We start from the raw sequence: 20,290 nt of genomic DNA, 5'->3' as shown, positions 1-20,290 counted from the left end.
CTTCTCTTAGTTAGACACTGCAGCGTTCACAGAGGAAGTAAGACATGATGTGCTCCCACTGCCAGTGACAGATTTTAGGAAAACAACACGGTCACAAAGTGCGAGTCCAACTGTCTTAATTAAGGATAAAGGATTATTCTTTGGAGCATCTTTACAGAGTAAATTAAAGGTAAGAATATAAAATTTTCTAGAGGGTCTTTTTAACAATGTATTTTAGAACATAGACATATTTTTTATAAAATGTCCAGTTTATGTTTCATATCATTTTACATTTTTATTTATCTTAATCTGTGTGTTTTCACCAAGTAGTGTTTGAAAAGTTAACTACTGATTGTTCTGGTAAAGGAAGTCTCACAGGAAATACACGACAGCCCTTCAAATTCTACACAGGGCTCCATTTAGCAGTTTCATGCCCTAGATTGCACTACGTCAGGTCCACCTTCAGTTTTCTGACTTTATTGGGTCAGTGATCTTTATGTTGTGGAAGCAAGCAGTTTGGGAAAGAACACAAGGTCTTAAAGTGAGATAACAGTTTAACGTCAACTCAGTGCTTCATAACTTTGCAGAACACAGTGGAAGATGTCGTGCCTGAAGTGCCTGAAGTACACCATGTGTGTGGTGAACTTCATCTTTTTTGTATGTATCCATTCTCAGACTGTCTCGTCATTATAATATGCAACAGTTTTCACACTTAGAATTGTTCATCTCAGGCCATTGTAAACTCTCTTGTTTGGTTGAATGACCATTACAGGTCTGTGGGGCTACTGTCTTTGGATTCGGCATCTATTTGATGACATCCTCCAGGTTCTCTTCCATGCTCCCCAGTCTTCAGGCTATGAACATTGCAAACTTGCTTTTCATCACTGGGATCATTATCACCTGTGTCTCCTTCTTGGGCTTTCTTGGAGCCCTGAAAGAAAATCGTTGCTTGCTTATATCTGTGAGTCTCAAGCAGAACATTGTTGGCATCCATGATCACTTACACTTGCATGTTCTCTGTTGTCCATTAAGGCTGATGATACACTGGGCAACTTTTTGAGCAATGTTGTCAGGAAACTTTGGTTAATGTTGCTCATGGCCCATGCCCAATCTAAAGTATCCAGATAGATATTTGTTACCCATTCTTAGTGCGAAAGTGCCCAGGAAACAATGATGACAAAAAGTTTCCTGGCAAAATTGCTCAAAAAGGTGCCTGTGTATCATCATCCTAAGTTTAACTTTCTGGGCTCTTAAAAAAAAAAACTCAGTATCTCTTTTTGTTTGGTTGGTTTAGTTCTTCATACTGTTGTTAATTCTAATGTTGGCTGAGCTGACTGCTGCCTGCCTTTTGATGCTGTACGAGGGAAAGGTAAGAATCTGAATTTGAATAAGGAAGCAGAGTACATGTGAGGAAAAATTGATCAGACTGTGCTTTTTACTCACAGATTGATGATTTCATTGATAAAGATCTTAAGGACGGTTTAGAAAAATCCAAAAATAGCAGACTCAATGGAACAGTTGAAGATGACTGGGACAAAGTGCAAATAGCTGTAAGTGCCCATTTAGATTGTGTTTCTCTTTTATGAGTAGTGCTCAGTGTTGTACACGAGGCCTGGGAAGAACCACTCATTTTCTTGAGAAAAGTTGGCTTACTCATCACAATTAGGCTTCAGAATATTATGCTGTTTTTTTTTCTTTACAGACACACATTTGTTCTTAATAAATAAATAAATATATAATCAATTACAGTTGTTCTTATAAATCAACAGTTTCAGTGCTGTGGAATCAGAAACCATACAGAATGGGGGACACCTGTGCCGAAGTCATGCGAAGACACAAGAAATGGAACACGTTATTGGTCGCAGGTAATACAGCACTAATATGAGCTATATAGCAAAACTATATTAATGAAACAGAAACACAGCGGATTCAATCTTATATCACATGTTTTGTCTTGATTGTTGCATTTAGGGTTGTTTAACAAAGCTGAAGGGTGCATTTGAAAGAAACATCTTGAACATAGGAATTGGTGTCATTGTTGTCTGCATTATTGAGGTATGAGTTTCCATATGAGGCTTTACGTTTTGTCATAGTCACCTTAGCTAATGGAAATAAATTGTACGAGACCCCACATAACAGATTAAAAATGATTAAATGATTCTCATTTTTAGGACATCAGTTTTGTTTAGCAGCTACTCCTTTACACTTAATGCAGATCACTAGTGTAATATGATAATTAAAGGTATTTTTATTAATGTAACTAAACATGATCTCTCCTCTTGTAGGTCTTGGGTATGTGTTTCTCATTGACCCTGTTCTGCCACATAAGTCGAAGTGGGTTAGGATACAAATAAGCAAACACAATGTTTCCATATTTCACAGTTTGTGTTTTTAATAATGTTTGTCCCACAAATACCCAAAGACAAGATGACTTCTATGTATATGTAATGTGTCCTCCTCTAAGAAACAGTTCACAAAATCCATAATAACTGTTACCGCATTATTGTTATTATTATTATTTTGCATGTATGAATTACAGTTATTAGAGCAGTTAAATCAGAAGTGGTTAAAAAAAAGAAAGAAAAAAACTTTGCCTTTGGCCATCAAAGCTTGAAAGGAAACTTTCTAGGGGGTTTTAGGCACTGAATTCACCCACTTTCATCTGAACGTCAAGTTATAAAAAGGGTGTAAGAGAGATTTTCCATGATGAATCATCTTTACACAAAAATATAATGGCATATTACACTGTATATAAGTATTGATTCTTTCACGTCATATAATTATGTTTGACCTAATATGTTGATGTATCTGACTTTTTACATAGACTATATTTGACTTATGTACAATACAAAGCACTTATTTCTGATCACTTCCTTTTCTGACTAGCTGTAGCAGTGACTAAACCATGTGATTTCCCAGAATAAGCACAGGGTGGAAACCACACATGCTTATTTAAAACCATTTACACCATTTGTAATGCATTGTTTTTTCCTTTACTTTTCTCTGCAAACTAACGTGAATTAAACTAAAACAGAATGAAAATGTTTTCTCTCTTTTATGAAACATTAAAAGGCAAATACCAGCATTTTTGTGGTTGATAAAGGAAGTGTCACCAATTGCAAATCAACACTTCCTTTACAGTTATGGTCATGATGGGTGGCTTGAAATGATGCTTTCGGTTATGAAATTGCATTTAAAGTTCATGAAAGATGAAATGTATGTAGTTAACAGCATTGAAAATAAAATAAAAAAAACAAACTTAAAACATCAGAATTCAACAGTTTTATTTTAGGACAAAATCCTGTCTCCACAATATTTAAGACCCAAAATAACTAGAAAACACTAAGATTTCCTTTACATGGTTTAAAATAATTTTGTTCTTTTTGAACCATCACACAAAAAATAGAAACAAATACAATTTAAAGTAATCTTTAAAAAAAGGAAAAGTAACTGTACACGGCAGAAAACACCATTTTTCGCAAACACCCCTTAAACATCTTCAACTATACACACATTATTGCAGTTCACCTAAAATATGCAAAACTAATCTTTTTAAACAAAATTGATCTTTCGCTATATTTTCTGTTCTGAAAAATGGCGGCTTGTATACCAATCTAAAGTTTCACCTTTTTGCATTCGTGCCCTTGTGCAAAAGCAAAAACTGAATCTCATATACTGATTATCTTATTTTGGGCATAATGGAAACTATAAAAGTGTGAACAAATGAGGTGCTTGCAAAGATACAAGGGGGAAAAAAGTCTTTGCCCCACATGTATCCAGAGGGATGTTAAAGCCATTAAGGCAATGCTGCAAATATCCAAAGTTGGCAGAAGTAGTTACTGTATTAAATGATCTAGGACCAGTTATGGTTTCCATACAACAAGTTAAGGCTGGAATTTGATGGGAAAAACAGTTCCTAAACCAGAGTCTAATTCTATTGAGGATTCTCGGCTGTTGTTTTAAAACTACATAATTCAATTATAGCTTTAATTGTATCATACATCTCAATACGACTAGCTGTGCGTCCAAATCTATACAAAAATAAACCGATAGTCTTGCTTTCTCAACCGTTACGAATAGAGAAGAGCATATAGTGCCATCTACAAATGCTTGATAACGCAATTACCTCCTTTTGTACTGAGTAATATTATTACCACTGGTTTCTTACGAAAATCCTACACTCTGAGTACCACATCATCATTCTACAAGAGTCCAGAAGCACTTCAGCTCTATTAATAACAGAGGAAGTGCGTAATCAAGCAGAAATATATAAAGATAGCCAGGTTTGTCTGATACTACAACATACTGATTTCCATTAGTCACTAAGGGGATGTGAAGCCATCTTTCATGAACAAGAGACATAGAATCGCCTAGTGAATCCTCCATAGGCATCGTATTTGAAATGAGTACAGCTCAACGGGGTACCCAGCCCCATTCAAATATTGCTAGATAAGAACCAAAGCTCTGCCTTTAGTACAAGTGTCAGTTATGAATCAATAAGTTACATATATTAAGACTCCATTAAAAGGACAGATATCACATAAGGCCCCATCATTGTAGGTTTCAGTCAGTCCTATTGAAACCAGCTGAGTGGGAGGAAAAGGAACTTTAATATTGCTATTAAACAGCATGAGTGTGTTGCAAAGATGTGCTTTTGAGTGTATGGTATGAACTGAACTAACTGAAAGTAGAATACAGCATCCAGAAGCACTCCCTCACCCATGCTGCCACACATTTGATCTGAAGGAAATGCTACGAAGTTTCTGTTCTTCCTGCTCTTATCAGAGCCCTAAGAGAATGAGCGCTGCAGAAGGGAAAAGCGCATTTTAAGTTTGATCGTCTCACTCAAAACTAAAACTAGTCGATTAACCAGTGGGTCTAAAATTAGCAGCCTTATTACAGAAGTGTAGTTTCTTTGAAAACTGCTTCAGGGCTTCAACCGGACATCCACCTTAAAGCTGCTGTATGACTGCAAAATGAAGACCATTTATGGACATCATTCTCAGACACTCAAAAATGACGAAGTTTCAAGATGTAAAACCAATCAACACTATCTGAATGTAGAGCTGTAAACAAAATAACTTCAGCAGTGGTTCTTCATTTTTGTCCTGCTGATCCCCTGCTTTGTGCACTTTTGGAGGTCTTCTTTATTTGACACCTGATTCAGGTCATCAGACTCTGGACCAGGATAAAGAACCTCTGCACTCCAGTATCTCCAAGTGTGAGCTACTTTACAAACGTTCAACAGCACAGGCAGCAACAGGCAACCGGTTAACACCACCACATGCAAATGCAATGCGTTAGTTCACAAGTTAGACTGGGATGAAGTGTCAGTACTAGTTCACCAGTCTCGCTTATGCTCATCATGTGCCATTTTAGTTTAGTTTGTGAATTTTTACTCCGTTTTAAAATGAACAATCAATCTTGTTTTAATCCAGAAAGCCAAATGTACTAATTTCAAAGCAACAAAAGAAAAATATTTTTCCTTCCCCATCCCTTCAGGACGTGCACCAATTTCATTAAGCTACACAATTTAAAGCTCACCAACAGAGAAACAGAAAGCACAAAGGTAGAGCCAAATCAGACACTTTTTTTTTTTTTTTTAAATATCGCAATTGCACAGCACAATTATTAAGGGCACAAGTCACATGTATATCCAACCACATCTGACACCTATATTTTCCATTTAAAAAAAAAAAAATAACGGAATTAACAAAGATGCCAAAACAATGGCATGTTTAGGATCATAAACTGAGTGCGAACAAATCTGTGAGCAGAGAGTCTAGTCTCTGTGACTGATGTAGATGAATGGAGTCATCAACATTCTGCTATCATTGGCCAATGATTTTCGAGCAAGGAGAACAGGGAGAAGAAAAAAAAAAAAAACAAGGAAATTCTCCATGCTAAATTGCTTGTTCTAAAGTAAAACGCTACTTTCATCTTTAAGTAAAAGAGGTAACGTCTAAGCAACCATAACACATTTTGAAATATACCTCAAAAAAGGAGGTCATTAAGATTGTGCCGATACATTGCTGATATGATGCTTGGATTTCGAAATCCATTAAGTGTAGTAAGAGAGCACGGTTTATTTCCTGCTTCTGTTTTAGAAAGCAGCTGGTCCAGAAAGAATCTGACATTCTCTACAGGCAGCTTTATGAAGGAGCAGCTGGAATGGAAAAGAGTGAGGGAACATGAACGAGTAGATAAATGTTACATGTTTGACTATATGTGTGACCGATGAAGTAATTGGGGTGCTCTCTGTGGAATAATGAGAGGAACTCCATGCTGGGAATGATCCTGCGCGGCATCTGGGAGAGGGGCGGATGGTCTCCGGCAGTCTCACAGAGGCATGAAGCGTGTGGTGTGAAGGAAAAGTGGGTTCAGGTCCTCGGCGTGTACAGCACGGTGTAAAGAGGGCTCAGAGGCACTCCGCTCAATTTTTGGCAACAGATCCTGGACCTGCTCGATGCCCACCAAGATCTGAAGAACAGCAGGGATGAAACACGAGGCTATCACTTAATCTGCCATAACTGCACTGGAAAGCTGAGAAGGGCTCTGGTTACTCTTACCTGTGGGAAGAGAGGCCGTTCATCGCGTTTGAATTTTAGACAGTCGATGATGAGCCTCTTCATTGATTTAGGGCAATTACTGTATAATTTACTGAGGTCTGGAGACAAGTAGCCACGACCCACCATGAAGATAATCTACAGGAAGAGAACAACCAAAAATCATAGTTAACTTCTCCTTTTGTGCTCCAAGGAAGAAAGTCATAGAGTCAACATGAGTGTGAGTAAATGATAGTTATTTTGGGCTTCATTCAAAACTATTTAGAGCTTGAACAGAAAAGGACAATCTTTAAGTGGTGGTGAATGTCTGACCTGATCGCGGATGTTGATATTCGAATAAGGCAAAGTCCCAGACATCAGTTCATAGAGCACCACTCCATATCCGTATACATCTGACTGGAAGGTGTATGGGTTAGTGTCTTGCATTCTGATCACCTCAGGGGCCTGAAAAACAACAGCAGAGTTAAACAAGCTGTACAAATGTACTTCTCAACAATAAAATTCTGGATTAAACTACTTCACATAAGTAGTGAGCTACTAAGTATTAGATTCATTGATGAATGAGGTATTGAGTTGGGTGATGATTACTCACCATCCACAGGATGGAGCCACTGGGCTGTTCGACCTGCTGAGAGCCACTCCAGCGAGACTTTACTGTGGCCAGCCCAAAGTCACCGATCTTCACCGTCCAGCCTTCGTGCAGGAAGATATCTGACACGAGCTCAGGAGGAGTATCATGCAGAACAAAGAACGACTTCAATATCACTAGAGAGAATGCATTAGCACTATTATTCCAGTAAATCAATAACCTTAGCCTTCCATCTCATGCCAGTAATGTAGGTAAATCTGACAATTATTTAATTATTTACAAGCATTAAGACCGAAAGCAGCTTGGCAATCTACTAGGACATTAAGATGCAACCATGATGCCATCTACTGGCAGCAAATGAATTCAATCTGATCTATCCTGCAACAGATATCTCACAATACAGACAAAAGCACTGCTAATCCATTATGGAAAGGATACTATTAGATTTCAAGTCCCGATGAATGATATTCTTGGCATGAAGATAACTGTTAAGGAAAGATAAGAAGCAAATTATGTACAAAATTGAGATTTTCTACACTTCATCTACACTCTATAAATCCAAGCATTACTAATAGACAATACAATCATCTAACATTTGTGGATTTAAGAAGGCATGCTAATTTCCCATATGAGCTGGGAAAATGAGTGTGTTGGGAACTGAAAAAAATCTGTAAGGAAATTATGCCTTTTGAAAAACACACTACTATTTAAAAGTTTGGGGTTGGCATGATACTTTCAAAACAATTCTCTTATGTTCAGCGAGGCTGCTTTTATCACAGTACTACAATTTTAAAAGAACAGTTTTCAATTTGAATAGGTTGTAAAAAAGGATTTATTTTTGTGATGATAAAGCTGAATTTTCAGCAGCCATTATTCCAGTCTTCAGTGTCACATGATCCTTTAGAATCCTTCTAATGCTGATTTCTTATTGCTTATTATCAATGTTGTACACCAGAGACCCTCGAGGTTCACTTTTCTGCCAAGTTTAGTTCCAGCCCTAATCAAACACATCTGAACAAGCTGATCAACATCTTCAGGATCACTAGAAGGTCACAGGCAGGTGAATTTGATCAAGGTTAGAGCTAAACTCTGCAGGAATGTGGATTTCGTGGGCTAGAGTTCCGAACGCCTGTTGTAAACAGTGGTGCTGCTTAATACTTTCGTTGAAACCATGACTGTTTTTCAGAATTCTTTAATAGAAAGTTTGAAAGAACAGTATTTAATTGAAAAATAAATCCACTGTTACAAATGTCTCATTGTCACTTTTGATCAATAAAATGCATCCTTGCTGATTAAAAGTTATTTTCTTATGCCACACCTTTTAACAGTAGTGTATATTAACTTTTTTATAGTTTTGTTATATTAACATTATATAATTGGCACAGCGTGTAGCACTAAAAAAAAAAAAACTTACTCCATGCCCTGTGCGGTCTGGCGAGCAACATCGATACGGCGCATGGTGTCAAACTTGGTCTCAGTAACATGCAAGTGGCGGTAGAGGCTGCTGCCTTCACACCACTGCGTGATAATGGCAAAATTAGGCTTCGTCATGAAGCCCATGAACAGCAGAATGTTGACATGGCGTGTTTTTCTGAGGAGCAAAGGTCTCAAATTAGTCATACTGAATAGAAGATCTGAACTGGAGATTAGCTGGTTGTAGCAGCAGATAACATTACTAATGCAGTAAAGCAACATTCATGAGAACCACTGTTACAGTGTTATCTTCAGCAGGCTTTGAAGCTAGGATCGTGCAGATGACGACTCACCGTAAAACCTGCATCTCATTTTTAAATGCCTGGAGCTGCTCCGGTGTGGGCTCTGTCACTTTAAGAATCTTGATAGCCACGTCTCCATGCCACTTGCCTTTATAGACGGTCCCAAAAGAACCTGCTCCAATCCTCTTTAACATGGTCACCTCCCGTGAGTGCACCTCCCAGTAGTAACTGGAGTCTCTGTAACCTCCCCGGTGCTAAAAAACACACACAGACACAAAAATTGGTTTTGAAAAAAAAAAAGACTGTAGCCATGTCATCTGGGCTTCTTATTAAAATAAGACACACACTCACCACTTTCTTTTTATCATCAGATGAGGATTGTTTTCGTTCCTTGGGCTCAGAAGGGGATTTGGGGGGTCTTTTTCCTGGTGACCCTAGGTGGGGTGGGCTAGTGGAAGGCTTGGGAGAGGACTCTTGCCCTGTGGACAACACTAGAATGTGAAGGCCAGATCAAACACATGGAGATGTGTAGATATTTGTGTCATTGTTATCAGAGATGGTTAAGTAACAAAAAAGTATGTAGTGTAATGTGGGTGCGTAAAAAAAAAAAATTACGTAAGCAATTGTGAGAGACGGGTAGTCAAGAGTGGAAAAAAAAAAATGAGAGGAAATAAATACCAACAACACTCACCCATTGTGCTGATTTTTAATGACTCCTGAATGAGAGTGGGGAAAAAAATGAATAAATACATGCGATGGAGGCATGCAGAACCTCCACAGTCATATTCTGTGAAGTAACTTATCTTGACATTTGATTTCTACCAAGGCTAATACTCTAGTACAGGGACAGTTCACCCAAAAATGCATGTCATAACCCTCTTTTAATTTCAAATCTGCATTACTTCCTTTCTTCCACGGAACACAAAAACAGAAGTGTAGCAGAATGTTGACACTACTTTTGTCTGTGCAAACTGTTTAAATGCTGGTTTTCTGGTTTCTGATATTGACAGCCATTTTCACTGTATGGAAAATATCAGTGTGAAAACTTTGTCTAACATCACCTTTTGGGTTCGACAGAAGAAAGAAAATTTGGGAGCAAAGAGGGTGACTTTCATTTGAAGGTGAACTGTTCTTGGGAACAAAAAATGAGAAAACGTATGTGGACTTGATGAGCCTCTAGTCCGGTCTCTAACCTCCATGAGGCCAGCAGCACCAGGCTCCAGCGTGCTGACCATGTGGACGTTGGGGGTTGAGGTGGAGCGATGCCTCTGGAGAGACTGACCGTCCTCTCCTCGCATGATCAAACAGAAGGATGGGGTAGACAGCAGTTCCTCTCTGCAAGTGATAAAACAAAACAAAAAACATACATGTCGGCTAGTGTTTCATTTCCCTTAGGGGATCAACAGGTACATCTATTTATAGGTGAAGTTAGAGAGTACCCAGGAGAATCTGAAGTTAAGGGAATGTCACTCTGTGATATGGAATTGGAGGCCGGATATATCAATATCGAAGGGCAGACTTCTGTATTAGGAACACACCTGAGAGCAACAGAACACCAGTTGAGTTACAAAAATGAGGACAAGCACACATAAACAGACAATTTCATTCAGAACATACCGTTTTGTCACGGTGTCCATATCCACACATACTGTAGGGACTTTACTGCTGCAGTGCTGGTGAAATTTATACCCACATGTCTGACACCTGAAGCCGTTGAACAAAAACTTGTGGCAGAAGTCACAGTAAGCTAATTTAAAGAATGTTTTACGTACCTGTGAAAACAAGATTGTGCCATTTAAGGGTGATGCTGATTTGGTGGCTCGCAAGTTAATGTTGATATGTTATTGATATAGAATAGCATTCAAAATCTGAGGTCATTATGTTTTTTTTAAATACCTTTACTCAGAGGGGTTTAATTAAACTGATTGAAAGTGACAGTAAAGAAGTATGCGCTACTCTTTCACAGTTTCTCAAAAGAATCCTTAAAAAATAATGTATCACAGTGTCCACAAAAATATCAAGCAGGAGAACTTTGATAAATCTTGCTCAGCATATCAGAATGATTTCTGAAGAATCATAGGATACTGAAGACTGAAGAAATGGCTGCTGAAAATTCAGCTTTGCCATCACTTGAGTAAATTACATAAAAAATAAAATAAAAGTATTTTAAATCATAATATTAAAGAATGGTACTGTTTTTTTTTATCAAATAAATTAAGCCTTTTATTTTTTATTTTAAAAAAATGCAATACATGAGGAATTTATGTTATAGCATAAATTAATGTTAACCTCAAATTTGAAATTAACCTAAGAATGGCTAAAAATTAAATCTATTAGAATGTTAGAGCTGTGGTGCAGAATAAAATATATACATAAAAACTTTAATGTTGTTCATTTTTAGTTCATCATAACTAATGAATTTTCTAATATTACAAATTTAACCTTACTGTAAAGGGCTACCAATTTAATTAAAGCATCAGCAGTTCAAATTTAAACCAAAAGTCCCAGAACTGCTGGACAGAGCTCAGAGCATGATCTGTGTTAAAATAATCTGTACTTGCTAGTCATAATCATCCCACATACACATCCAGATTATTTGCTGCAAATATTTTCCAGTACATCAACAGTACCAAAAAAAACCTAAAAGGGCCTAAAAATGAGAACCTAGCTTTGCTGACTCTGAGTCTGTTGTGCAAGTACACTTACGAAGTTGTGCATGGTAAGAGGAACATCATCCAGCACTTCTACCAGAAGCTCTTCCCCTACAAGGGGTGTGATGTCAGTGTCCCATTCTGTAAGTCTCTTCCGGCTGGCCCAAAAGAAGAACAAAGTCAAAACAACGGAGTATAAACTTACTAAGTTGAGATTTTGCCATTTTAAGAGCCATATTTTTAGGCACACCTACCCTTCGAGAAGGCGAAAGACAGCACAGCAATCCTGGCTTAGGCCTCTGACTTTCAGGGCTTTATCTAGACTATCATAGACAGTTTGCCCAGGCCGAACATTAACCTGAACACATGGTCACACAGTGCTATCAATGTATGATCACAAACACACAACCTCTGATTACAAATATATACATACACAAGTTATATTAGCGATTCCAAATGTTTGTTAACAACAAAAGGCATTTTAAAGAAATCAGACTGCAGTAAATGAACCCTCACCACCGTCCGCTGCTTGTTGGGGAGGTAGACACGAATGGTGCCCCCACCTCGGGGTGTGTCATCCGGGCTGTTTTCCCCCGAGGAGGAACAGGAGGAGGTGTTGGACATGGTGTCTCCAAAGGGGCAGTGAGGGACAGGCAGCACTGACACTCAAGAGTTACACACCAGGGCAAAGCAGGAAGAAGCCCTCATCTGGAGCCTGGGATGGAAAACAGTGTGTCTATATTATATTATATTATATTATATTATATTATATTATATTATATATTATATATATATATATATACACACATATATATACATATACTTACATACATACATAGGCGTGGTCATTTGAAATTACACTCTATTGAGAAAAAACAAACTGATAACTCAGAACCATATGTGAGTGGAGCTTGTAAGTACGTAAATAAATACTAGTTTCTACACTGGTCTTTAAGTGTAATAAAGCCAATATGAAACAGATGTAGAAGGAAATGCCTCAAATAAAGATACCCAATGTCATTCAAACTCCTTTCAACATTTTAGTCTATAATTATAGACTATAATTTAAGTCTTAAGGCTATCAAACTCTGAAATGAAGCCATTTAATCCAGACACGTAGGAACAAGTACTTCGGATTGAACATTTTATGATATTTAATGCAGTATACAGTCTTTGCAACCTTAAACCACAAGTATTGTGCATACTGGAAACCACTGCAGTTGCACCATAGTGCAGAACATCACTGGGGTTGTATACACTACAGCAGAGAATGAGCATGTAATAAATAACCAAATACAGATCTTACACTTACATCCCGCAATATAATTACTAATATATATATATATATATATATATATATATATATATATATATATATATATATATATATATATATATATATATATTCATAACATCCACGACCTTGATATAAATATACATGTATATACACACACACATATATATACACATCTAAAATCTGCAATATACACACAGACGCAAACTATATAGCTTTGAGAAACATCCACGACTTTGTTTTATGTACGTATATTATTATTATTATAGCTGCATTTCTAAACCAGTCCTCAGTGATCAATCCTTGTTCAAAAGCGCTTAGAAAGGCAAAATAACACTGCAACACATCATGTTACATCTGCAGTATAAACGCAGGACAGGGAATGATAAAGATGTTTTACACAAACACCTCCCTCCTGAAAGAGTAACCACAGAAATGTGCATCAGCCTGCAATGAAGATGAGCTGGTTGGGTTTAGCTAAGAGTGATGTGCCTGATCATTTGCTCTGCTCTTTTACTATACAACAGGCCATGCACTCCTATCTCGTTCAATTTACCAAGACATAACTCAATATTGTGACTGAAGTATAAAAGCATATTAGCTAAATATAGACCCTTAAGTCCTGTCAGGTGCCTTTTCGAGCTGAAGGAGGGAATGCTGTTTTCATAAGGCGGAAAGGGATTAGACGACTAGCTGCTAGCTAGCGTTGCTAATGCTGTCTAAAAGTTGAAAAATTAAGCTTAATCTGAATTTTGCAGCCGCCGCGGTATGAATTACCGCGATTAACACCTGCGAGTAGTATTTCTGCAAACTACGCAGCCCGTTCGCGAGACTCACTTGGCATTTTTCGCTTCAAAGTAAATACTCACCTGAGACAGCCATCTTGAATTCTCTCAGTCTCAAGTCGGATCAGCAAAGAATTTCATGGAAAGCGGAACAGCGAAAGCTCGCGCTCTGATTGGTCGAGATCTGTGAATCGAGCCACTGATTGGTCATCTATTGTGGTACTTTGTAGCAAGGGAATGAGAAAGGGGCGTGTGCTGCGGGTAACGAATGTGATGTTTTTCCAAGCAACCAACACAGCTGCAACTTACATTCTAAATATACTGTTCAAGATGTTTATATTTTTGTTAAAATCAAACAAAAACAGTTTAAAGGAAAAAATCCGTTTAAATATTCAATACAAGCCAATTCATAAGGAATAATGAAGCCACAATAAAAAAAATAATACAAAACACAATTGTAAAGAACGTTTTTTAATGTTCAGGTGACGGTGTACAAAACATTTAATTTGTGGAAGTTTTAATATTTTAATATTGAAAGGAATTCATCCATCTTTTTAAATGTCACAACTAAATGTAAAAAAGACCACTATGTCGGTGGAATTACATTGAAAATGTTCCTTCTGATAGAAGAACACAGGTTTCTCATGAGTACATTGGGCTATTCCACACTTAAGAATTTCCTCTTTTTTGCAGTGCGTGTGTAAGAATGGAGTCGCCACTCAACATCTGCAGTATTCTCGTTCTCCAGTGTGCCGAGCTTGATCATGTACACTGAAAAAGGAAGATTAAACACGAATGAATAGTGAGCAGAGAACATGAGTGCCTTTTCTGCATCAATATCAATTCATCTAAAACCAAAAAACAGAGCTGCTTACATTTCATCTCAAATCTGGGTCCAACCTCTGTCAACTCAACGTTCTTGTGATCGGTTTTCTTGTAGGTATGGTGTCTGCAATATACAAAGTCATTTCAAAGTTATTAAAACCAATCTTCTGAATCAAACTCAAAACCTTAGAATACCTAGAATAACAGTTTCATCTAACAGACCATTACTCACCTGAAAGAGATGAAATCATCTGTATTTGCAAATGTAATAACACGTCTGCTATCCTCTTTGGGTACAGGAAACAGATACTTCAGGATGTTAGAGACCTAGAGAGGAAAAAAATAAAAATATTGCTTTCAGCTTAACACATAAATTCCATTACTAAACCAAGAAGCTTTTCAGAAGCCTTTATAACGTCACATGGAGATATTCATTTATTTATTTTTTTCAGTAAAGCCTAGTCTCTTTCTCTCTATCACATATGGTAAACCTATAATTATGTTTATTAAATACTGTTCAAAGAAGTCCCTTACACTAACCAAGTCTGCATTTATTAGATCAAACGGTAAAAAAGCAACACTGTGAAATATTACAACTTAAAATAACTATTTTAATATAAAATGTCATTTATTTCTCTGATGGAAATGCTAAGTTTTCAGTATTCAGTGTCACATAGTTTTTCAGAAATCATTCGATCCTCAAGAAACTATCAATTATCAATGTTGAGCAATTGTGCTACTCAGTATTATAATAGAATTCTTTTTGTAATATTATAAATGTCTTTACTGGCCTTTACTTCAATCAATTTTATGCATTTTAGCGTAAAAGAATAAAAGCATTACATTTGTTTAAAAAAGTATTAGTGACCCTTTTGAATGGTAGTGTGGATGAGAAACTAACTTTATTATTGTTTCCAAGGACACCAGAAGTTGTTTTCTGCATAACTCACCCTTCGGCCAAGACGTGACGTGAAGCTGTGGAAGATGAGGTGAGGGAAGGCCTCAGACATGGTGCCAATGTCTGGAACATCATGTCTCATTACCACATTATACAACGTGAAGTAGGCTGTCGGCCCAAAAGGAAGGTGACACACCACCAAACCATCTACAGAGGAAAGACGTAATGCAATGAAATAAAAGATCTAATGTACCTAAAGTGAAAAACTGCACATTAAACTGGACATGCAATTAAAGCAATTACAAAAAAAAAAAAAAAAAAACAACTTTCATAATATACCAGATGTTTACCAGGTATTGATACACTGTGCAATAAAACAAGAAACAGATACCATAACAGTTCATACCTGGTTGGCCTCTGGTCTCATGAACTATGACCAGATCACTGACATTATTAGCTTTGCATGCATGTACTAATGTTTTAACTTCGTGGTTTCCTCTGTTCATACGCTGGGCCCCTGGAAACATCAGCTTCATTTCCTGCAAAAGAAAAAAAAGAATACCACCTAAATAAACCACAACCACTGAAAGACGAAAGTTTCACTTGCGTCATTATGGTAACACGAACATACAAAACATCAGATTAGAATTAACAGCATAAAACATCATGCATTCACAAAAATAAACATTTAATCCTTACTGTCAAATCCGATTATTAGGATTTTACATACTTTGGCAAACATCTTGAGTCTAGAGCTGGGGTCTCTGGATGTTGTGACCATAACTTTGGGGTCTTCCACTCCTGCCCATTTGTACTCATCATCCATATGAGAACTAACACCTAAATAATGTCACAAAACATGTTTATATATAGTGGCAGACAAAAATGGATTCCGATATAAGTGATAGAAAAAAATAGTCACCATCTCCACCCTCATCATCAAACTCCAACAGTTTCTGTAAGTCTAACGCCTCCTTCCGAACTTCGGTCGGTAAAAGACGATTTTCTGCAAAAGATATGAACAGTGTAAAATGAGAGAAGCCCAATATATATCAGATCGGTTAGGAGAGTTTGATAAAATGATTAAGAGATGGCTGGAGTCTCACCATCTAAAGCAGATTTGAGCTTCTGTTTTTTCTCTTCAATAGTGTACAGTCTGTCCTCCTGTGCTTTCCTGTACAGGTATTCCTTTCTCAGTCTCACCTCTCGCCGCAGCTACAGCACAAAATACAGTTCAGAAACAATATGAACTCTAGGAAATACACCGCTGTTCTTACTGTCAGTAAGATTTTTTATGTTTTTAAAAGGAGTCTTGTATGCTCACCAAGCTGTCCAGAAAATAGATTTACAGATTACAATCCAAAAACGCAGTCATATTGTGAAATATTACTACAAATGAACACTGTTTTCTATTATTTTTTAAATGTAATTTAGTCCATATATTTCCAGCAGCCATTACTCCAGTCTTCAGTGTCATTTAATCCTTCAGAAATCATACTAATATGATTTTTTGGTGCTCAAAAAAACTAAAAACTAAATTATTATTATAAATCTTGAAAGTAGCTGATTAATACACTTGTGAAAAGCATGACAGGATTCTTTGATTAACAGAAAAATACAGTTTATTTGAAATAGAAATCTTTTTTAACATTACAAATTAATATACAGTCACTTGAGATCAATTTAATGCATCCTTGTTGAATAAAAAATTATTTCCATTAAAAAATATATATATATCTTACTAAACCTACATTTATGCCCTAAACTGCAAAAGATAAATAATAATTAGCAACGTAGCTACCAAAACATCACAAATGGTACGTTACTATGTTCCCAAGGAAACTGAAAGTCAGAATATGGTTAAGGCCAAAGAATATTTAGGCAATTAGTTAAAAAAAAAAAGTTAGTTGACACATTTGTTTATTAGAAATTACACTGTGTGTGTTAATCTATGCATCACACTTTATCATGGAGCTTGATAACACTACAACACAATCGGGAAAGCAATGAGTGGCTTGATAAACTACTGCTCTATGTAGCGCGAGGGAAATAAACCACGTTAAAAGAATTACAGGCAAAACAAAAATATGTCTAACACACTTGACATTTATCAGGATAATTTAAATGCGTTATGTTGTACTTACCATTTTGATCAACTACACGTGACAATTCAGCCTTACAGTCTACTATCACGACTTCCTGTTGGTCAATCCGCTCATCCAATCACTGACAACGATCAAAAATGTCACGACCTTTCAAAATAAAAGTTCACAACTGCGTCAGAAAGCGGACGTATAATTTCTAGGAACGGTCATTGCTAGTATGAAAGATTATTATTAGTATTATTTCAAATCACCAATAATACATAGAAACTATATGCACTGAAACCGTGTCATATAAGCTTTTCCATGTTAAGCAGAGTTTTTAGTAGACCTATATTTTAAGTCTTTAGAGAGGAGCTACAGCAGAAACGGTTTTCTGATTTCAAGTAAATGCTGATCTTTTCTGTTCATTTCTATTCTCCAGTCAATCAATCAATCAATAATTAAACAATGAAAGGTACGACGGTTTCACCAAATAGTCATATATTTAATTATTTCATATAATACTAATACTAAAACACTGTTTGAAAGATTGATCAAAAATGTTTCTTGAGGACCAAATCAGCATATTCAGATGATTTAAGATTAAGAAAAATCATGTGACACTGAAGACTGTGAAATGGCTGCTAGAAATATTTCGCCATCATGTAAAACTGTTTAAATATTAATAATATTTCACAATAGGCCTATTAGGCCTACTGTTTTTACAGTTTTTGTCTCCAATTAAATGCAGCTTAAATGAGCATTAGAAGCATAAGATACCTAAAAATCTTTAAGTGTCAGTGTAAATTTAAAATAAATAGACAAAATGAAAGAAAAACAAAAATTAATCAAACAATTTAAGATACCACATGTGAAAAAAAAGGCAAATTTATTAAATTGTCCTTGAAACGATTCAGTGATGACCATTAAAAATGATTTCTGCTGACTGCATAATAAAAATAGAGAACTAGTGGCATGTTCCTTTTAAATGTGTTTGTGGCTAGTTATTTCCTGTATGTGTTTCCTCTTCTACAACATTTAAGAGCAGTGCATCCTTGCAGATTCAAAGCACTATCTGTCGTCCATCAGTCATCATGAATCTAATAACCACATTTCTGCTAATGATCCTAACAGGTAAGGTCAAAACACACATAAACAATCCAAAGGCTCTTCTCAGGACAGCTTTTGTCCAGAATTTGTTGATTTTATACCTGATAAAAAAAAAAATCTCACAGAGGACAAACTTTATCTTTCTCCACAGGACATTGCACATCGGAATATCTGAAGAAACTCGTCTGCAGCTATGAGAACAAGAATATAAATCTGAACAAGTCCAGGGTATGGTGCAAAAGAGATGCCCAGGATAACAACTGCTGTACAGGCTTCTCTTTCCAGCGAGGCGACAAAGCTTTGGAGCAAGGCAACATATATGTGGAGGATGATGGAAAGTCCTTCACCATCTCGGTGAAGACTCTCACGCAAGGGGATGGAGTCTACTGGTGTGGGTTGATGGCTGAAGATAAAATCATCGTTAAACTGGCCGAAGATTACTTTACCAATTGTAAGACAAAATACTACTTCTCTATTTCTCTTTAGATGGTTTCCTGAGTGCAAGAGACCACCATATTAAAAATACTTTCTGCATGTTTTAATTTTAAATTCCTAAAATGTATTTTAAAATAAATATCTCTGGAATTTACGGTAAAGAAAAAAAAGCAATTGCGGTTACCGAAACTTTACGGTAGCAACATTTAAGGTTTTATGGATTTAAGTATTAAAAATCGTAGGCTATATTTCATTAATCCATATAAGATTATGTTAATATACCATCTTCCTGACGGACTTCTGTTTTGTTCCTGAAAAATATCAAATGTGAAGTGTCACACAGCGAATTTTGGGAATTTCAGTTTACACTTTTTTAATGTAAAAAGACAACTTTTTTCCACATCCAACAACTGTAAATTTAACAGTATTTTACTGTTTTAAGTTCATGAAATGCCCCATTAGATTTCTTACTGTTTTTACGTTATGTTACGTTAATTAACAGATTTTTACCGTAGCATTCTTAAAGTAAGATTTTTTTTTTTTTTTTTTTTTTTTTTTTTTTTACAATTAATTAATCTATGATCATGTCAATTGCAGCTCCATTTAACTTTGCTTGGTCCATCATCCGCTGGATTATATTTATTTTGCTCCCTGTGACGATCATTTCATCTCACATATATTCAAACAGTGAGTCATCACAAACCACCTCAATACTAAAAATCTCAATAGCCTACTAAAAAAAGCTTTGAACATGTCTTTAACCTTTGTAAATGTTTATTTTTATTTGATTACATGTCACTCTGTTTTGCTGACCATAGGAAAGCATGGAGATACAAAGGTAAGAGTGCACGGGTTCATTTTTATCTCATTAAGTCTCTGCTGATAACATCAATAAAATGTGTTTTTTAACTGAAATTATCCAATTTGCAGACAACATAAAAATTAGGCTGCATGATGTCACATGCCAAAGAAAAGCGATGGAAGAATGAGGCCGTCACCTTTACTGAAGAATAAACAAAATATTGTGTGTCTTAAGCCGCCACTGAGTGTAAATGTAGTTTCTGTTGTTGTAATTCCTTATAATTGTTTTTTTTTTTAATACAAAAATGTTCAGTGACAATAGCAGCATGCTATTGTGTATCATTTGTTATGTAAATCAACGTACAATTTGGTGTTTATAAATTACCTTATTGTTATTGAATGTGTCGTTCGTGTGAAATGTTTATTTTACCGGAATATATATATATATATATATATATATATATATATGTGTGTGTGTGTGTGTGTGTGTGTGTGTGTGTGTGTGTGCGTGAGAGAGAGAGTGAGTGTGTGTTTTCTTAATTTAAACAGTATGCCTGA

General features: G+C 36.3%; 3 protein-coding genes across 5 annotated transcripts; 1 reads left to right on the top strand and 2 right to left on the bottom strand.

The window, feature by feature from the left end:
- Nucleotides 1-3,021, top strand: LOC109077526 (leukocyte surface antigen CD53-like). 2 transcript variants are annotated; one of them, XM_019093077.2, is made up of 9 exons: nucleotides 1-169; nucleotides 346-462; nucleotides 567-636; nucleotides 752-940; nucleotides 1,274-1,348; nucleotides 1,425-1,529; nucleotides 1,749-1,844; nucleotides 1,951-2,034; nucleotides 2,265-3,021. In XM_019093077.2, the coding sequence occupies exons 3-9, from the start codon at nucleotides 580-582 to the stop codon at nucleotides 2,331-2,333; spliced, it is 675 nt and encodes a 224-aa protein (XP_018948622.2). In that variant the 5' UTR covers nucleotides 1-169; nucleotides 346-462; nucleotides 567-579; the 3' UTR covers nucleotides 2,334-3,021. The 2 variants fall into 2 exon arrangements, with proteins under 2 accessions (XP_018948622.2, XP_042579883.1); XM_042723949.1 differs by lacking the exon at nucleotides 346-462.
- A 225-nt stretch (nucleotides 3,022-3,246) lies between these two features.
- Nucleotides 3,247-13,780, bottom strand: araf (A-Raf proto-oncogene, serine/threonine kinase). Of its 2 annotated transcripts, none has more exons than XM_042723947.1 (16): nucleotides 13,664-13,780; nucleotides 12,017-12,215; nucleotides 11,755-11,858; nucleotides 11,556-11,658; nucleotides 10,467-10,621; nucleotides 10,289-10,387; nucleotides 10,043-10,184; nucleotides 9,541-9,565; nucleotides 9,201-9,328; nucleotides 8,901-9,103; nucleotides 8,549-8,725; nucleotides 7,573-7,619; nucleotides 7,138-7,256; nucleotides 6,858-6,989; nucleotides 6,549-6,683; nucleotides 3,247-6,459 (listed from the first exon to the last, which is right to left on the bottom strand). In XM_042723947.1, the coding sequence occupies exons 2-16, from the start codon at nucleotides 12,122-12,124 to the stop codon at nucleotides 6,319-6,321; spliced, it is 1,818 nt and encodes a 605-aa protein (XP_042579881.1). In that variant the 5' UTR covers nucleotides 12,125-12,215; nucleotides 13,664-13,780; the 3' UTR covers nucleotides 3,247-6,318. The 2 variants fall into 2 exon arrangements, with proteins under 2 accessions (XP_042579881.1, XP_042579882.1); XM_042723948.1 differs by lacking the exon at nucleotides 13,664-13,780 and adding an exon at nucleotides 12,328-12,691.
- A 257-nt stretch (nucleotides 13,781-14,037) lies between these two features.
- On the bottom strand, nucleotides 14,038-17,573 carry imp4 (IMP U3 small nucleolar ribonucleoprotein 4). Its single transcript, XM_019082544.2, has 9 exons — nucleotides 17,447-17,573; nucleotides 16,409-16,517; nucleotides 16,225-16,308; nucleotides 16,033-16,142; nucleotides 15,709-15,841; nucleotides 15,355-15,509; nucleotides 14,637-14,731; nucleotides 14,455-14,528; nucleotides 14,038-14,350 (listed from the first exon to the last, which is right to left on the bottom strand). Exons 1-9 carry the CDS (start codon nucleotides 17,447-17,449, stop codon nucleotides 14,238-14,240), a joined length of 876 nt encoding a protein of 291 aa, XP_018938089.1. The 5' UTR covers nucleotides 17,450-17,573; the 3' UTR covers nucleotides 14,038-14,237.
- Nucleotides 17,574-20,290: the final 2,717 nt, after the last annotated feature.

This window comes from Cyprinus carpio, chromosome B5, assembly GCF_018340385.1.
Source record: "Cyprinus carpio isolate SPL01 chromosome B5, ASM1834038v1, whole genome shotgun sequence".
NCBI lineage: Eukaryota > Metazoa > Chordata > Actinopteri > Cypriniformes > Cyprinidae > Cyprinus > Cyprinus carpio.
The sequence above is the reverse complement of the archived record's forward strand: the minus strand, read 5'-3'. Positions and strand labels throughout refer to the sequence as shown.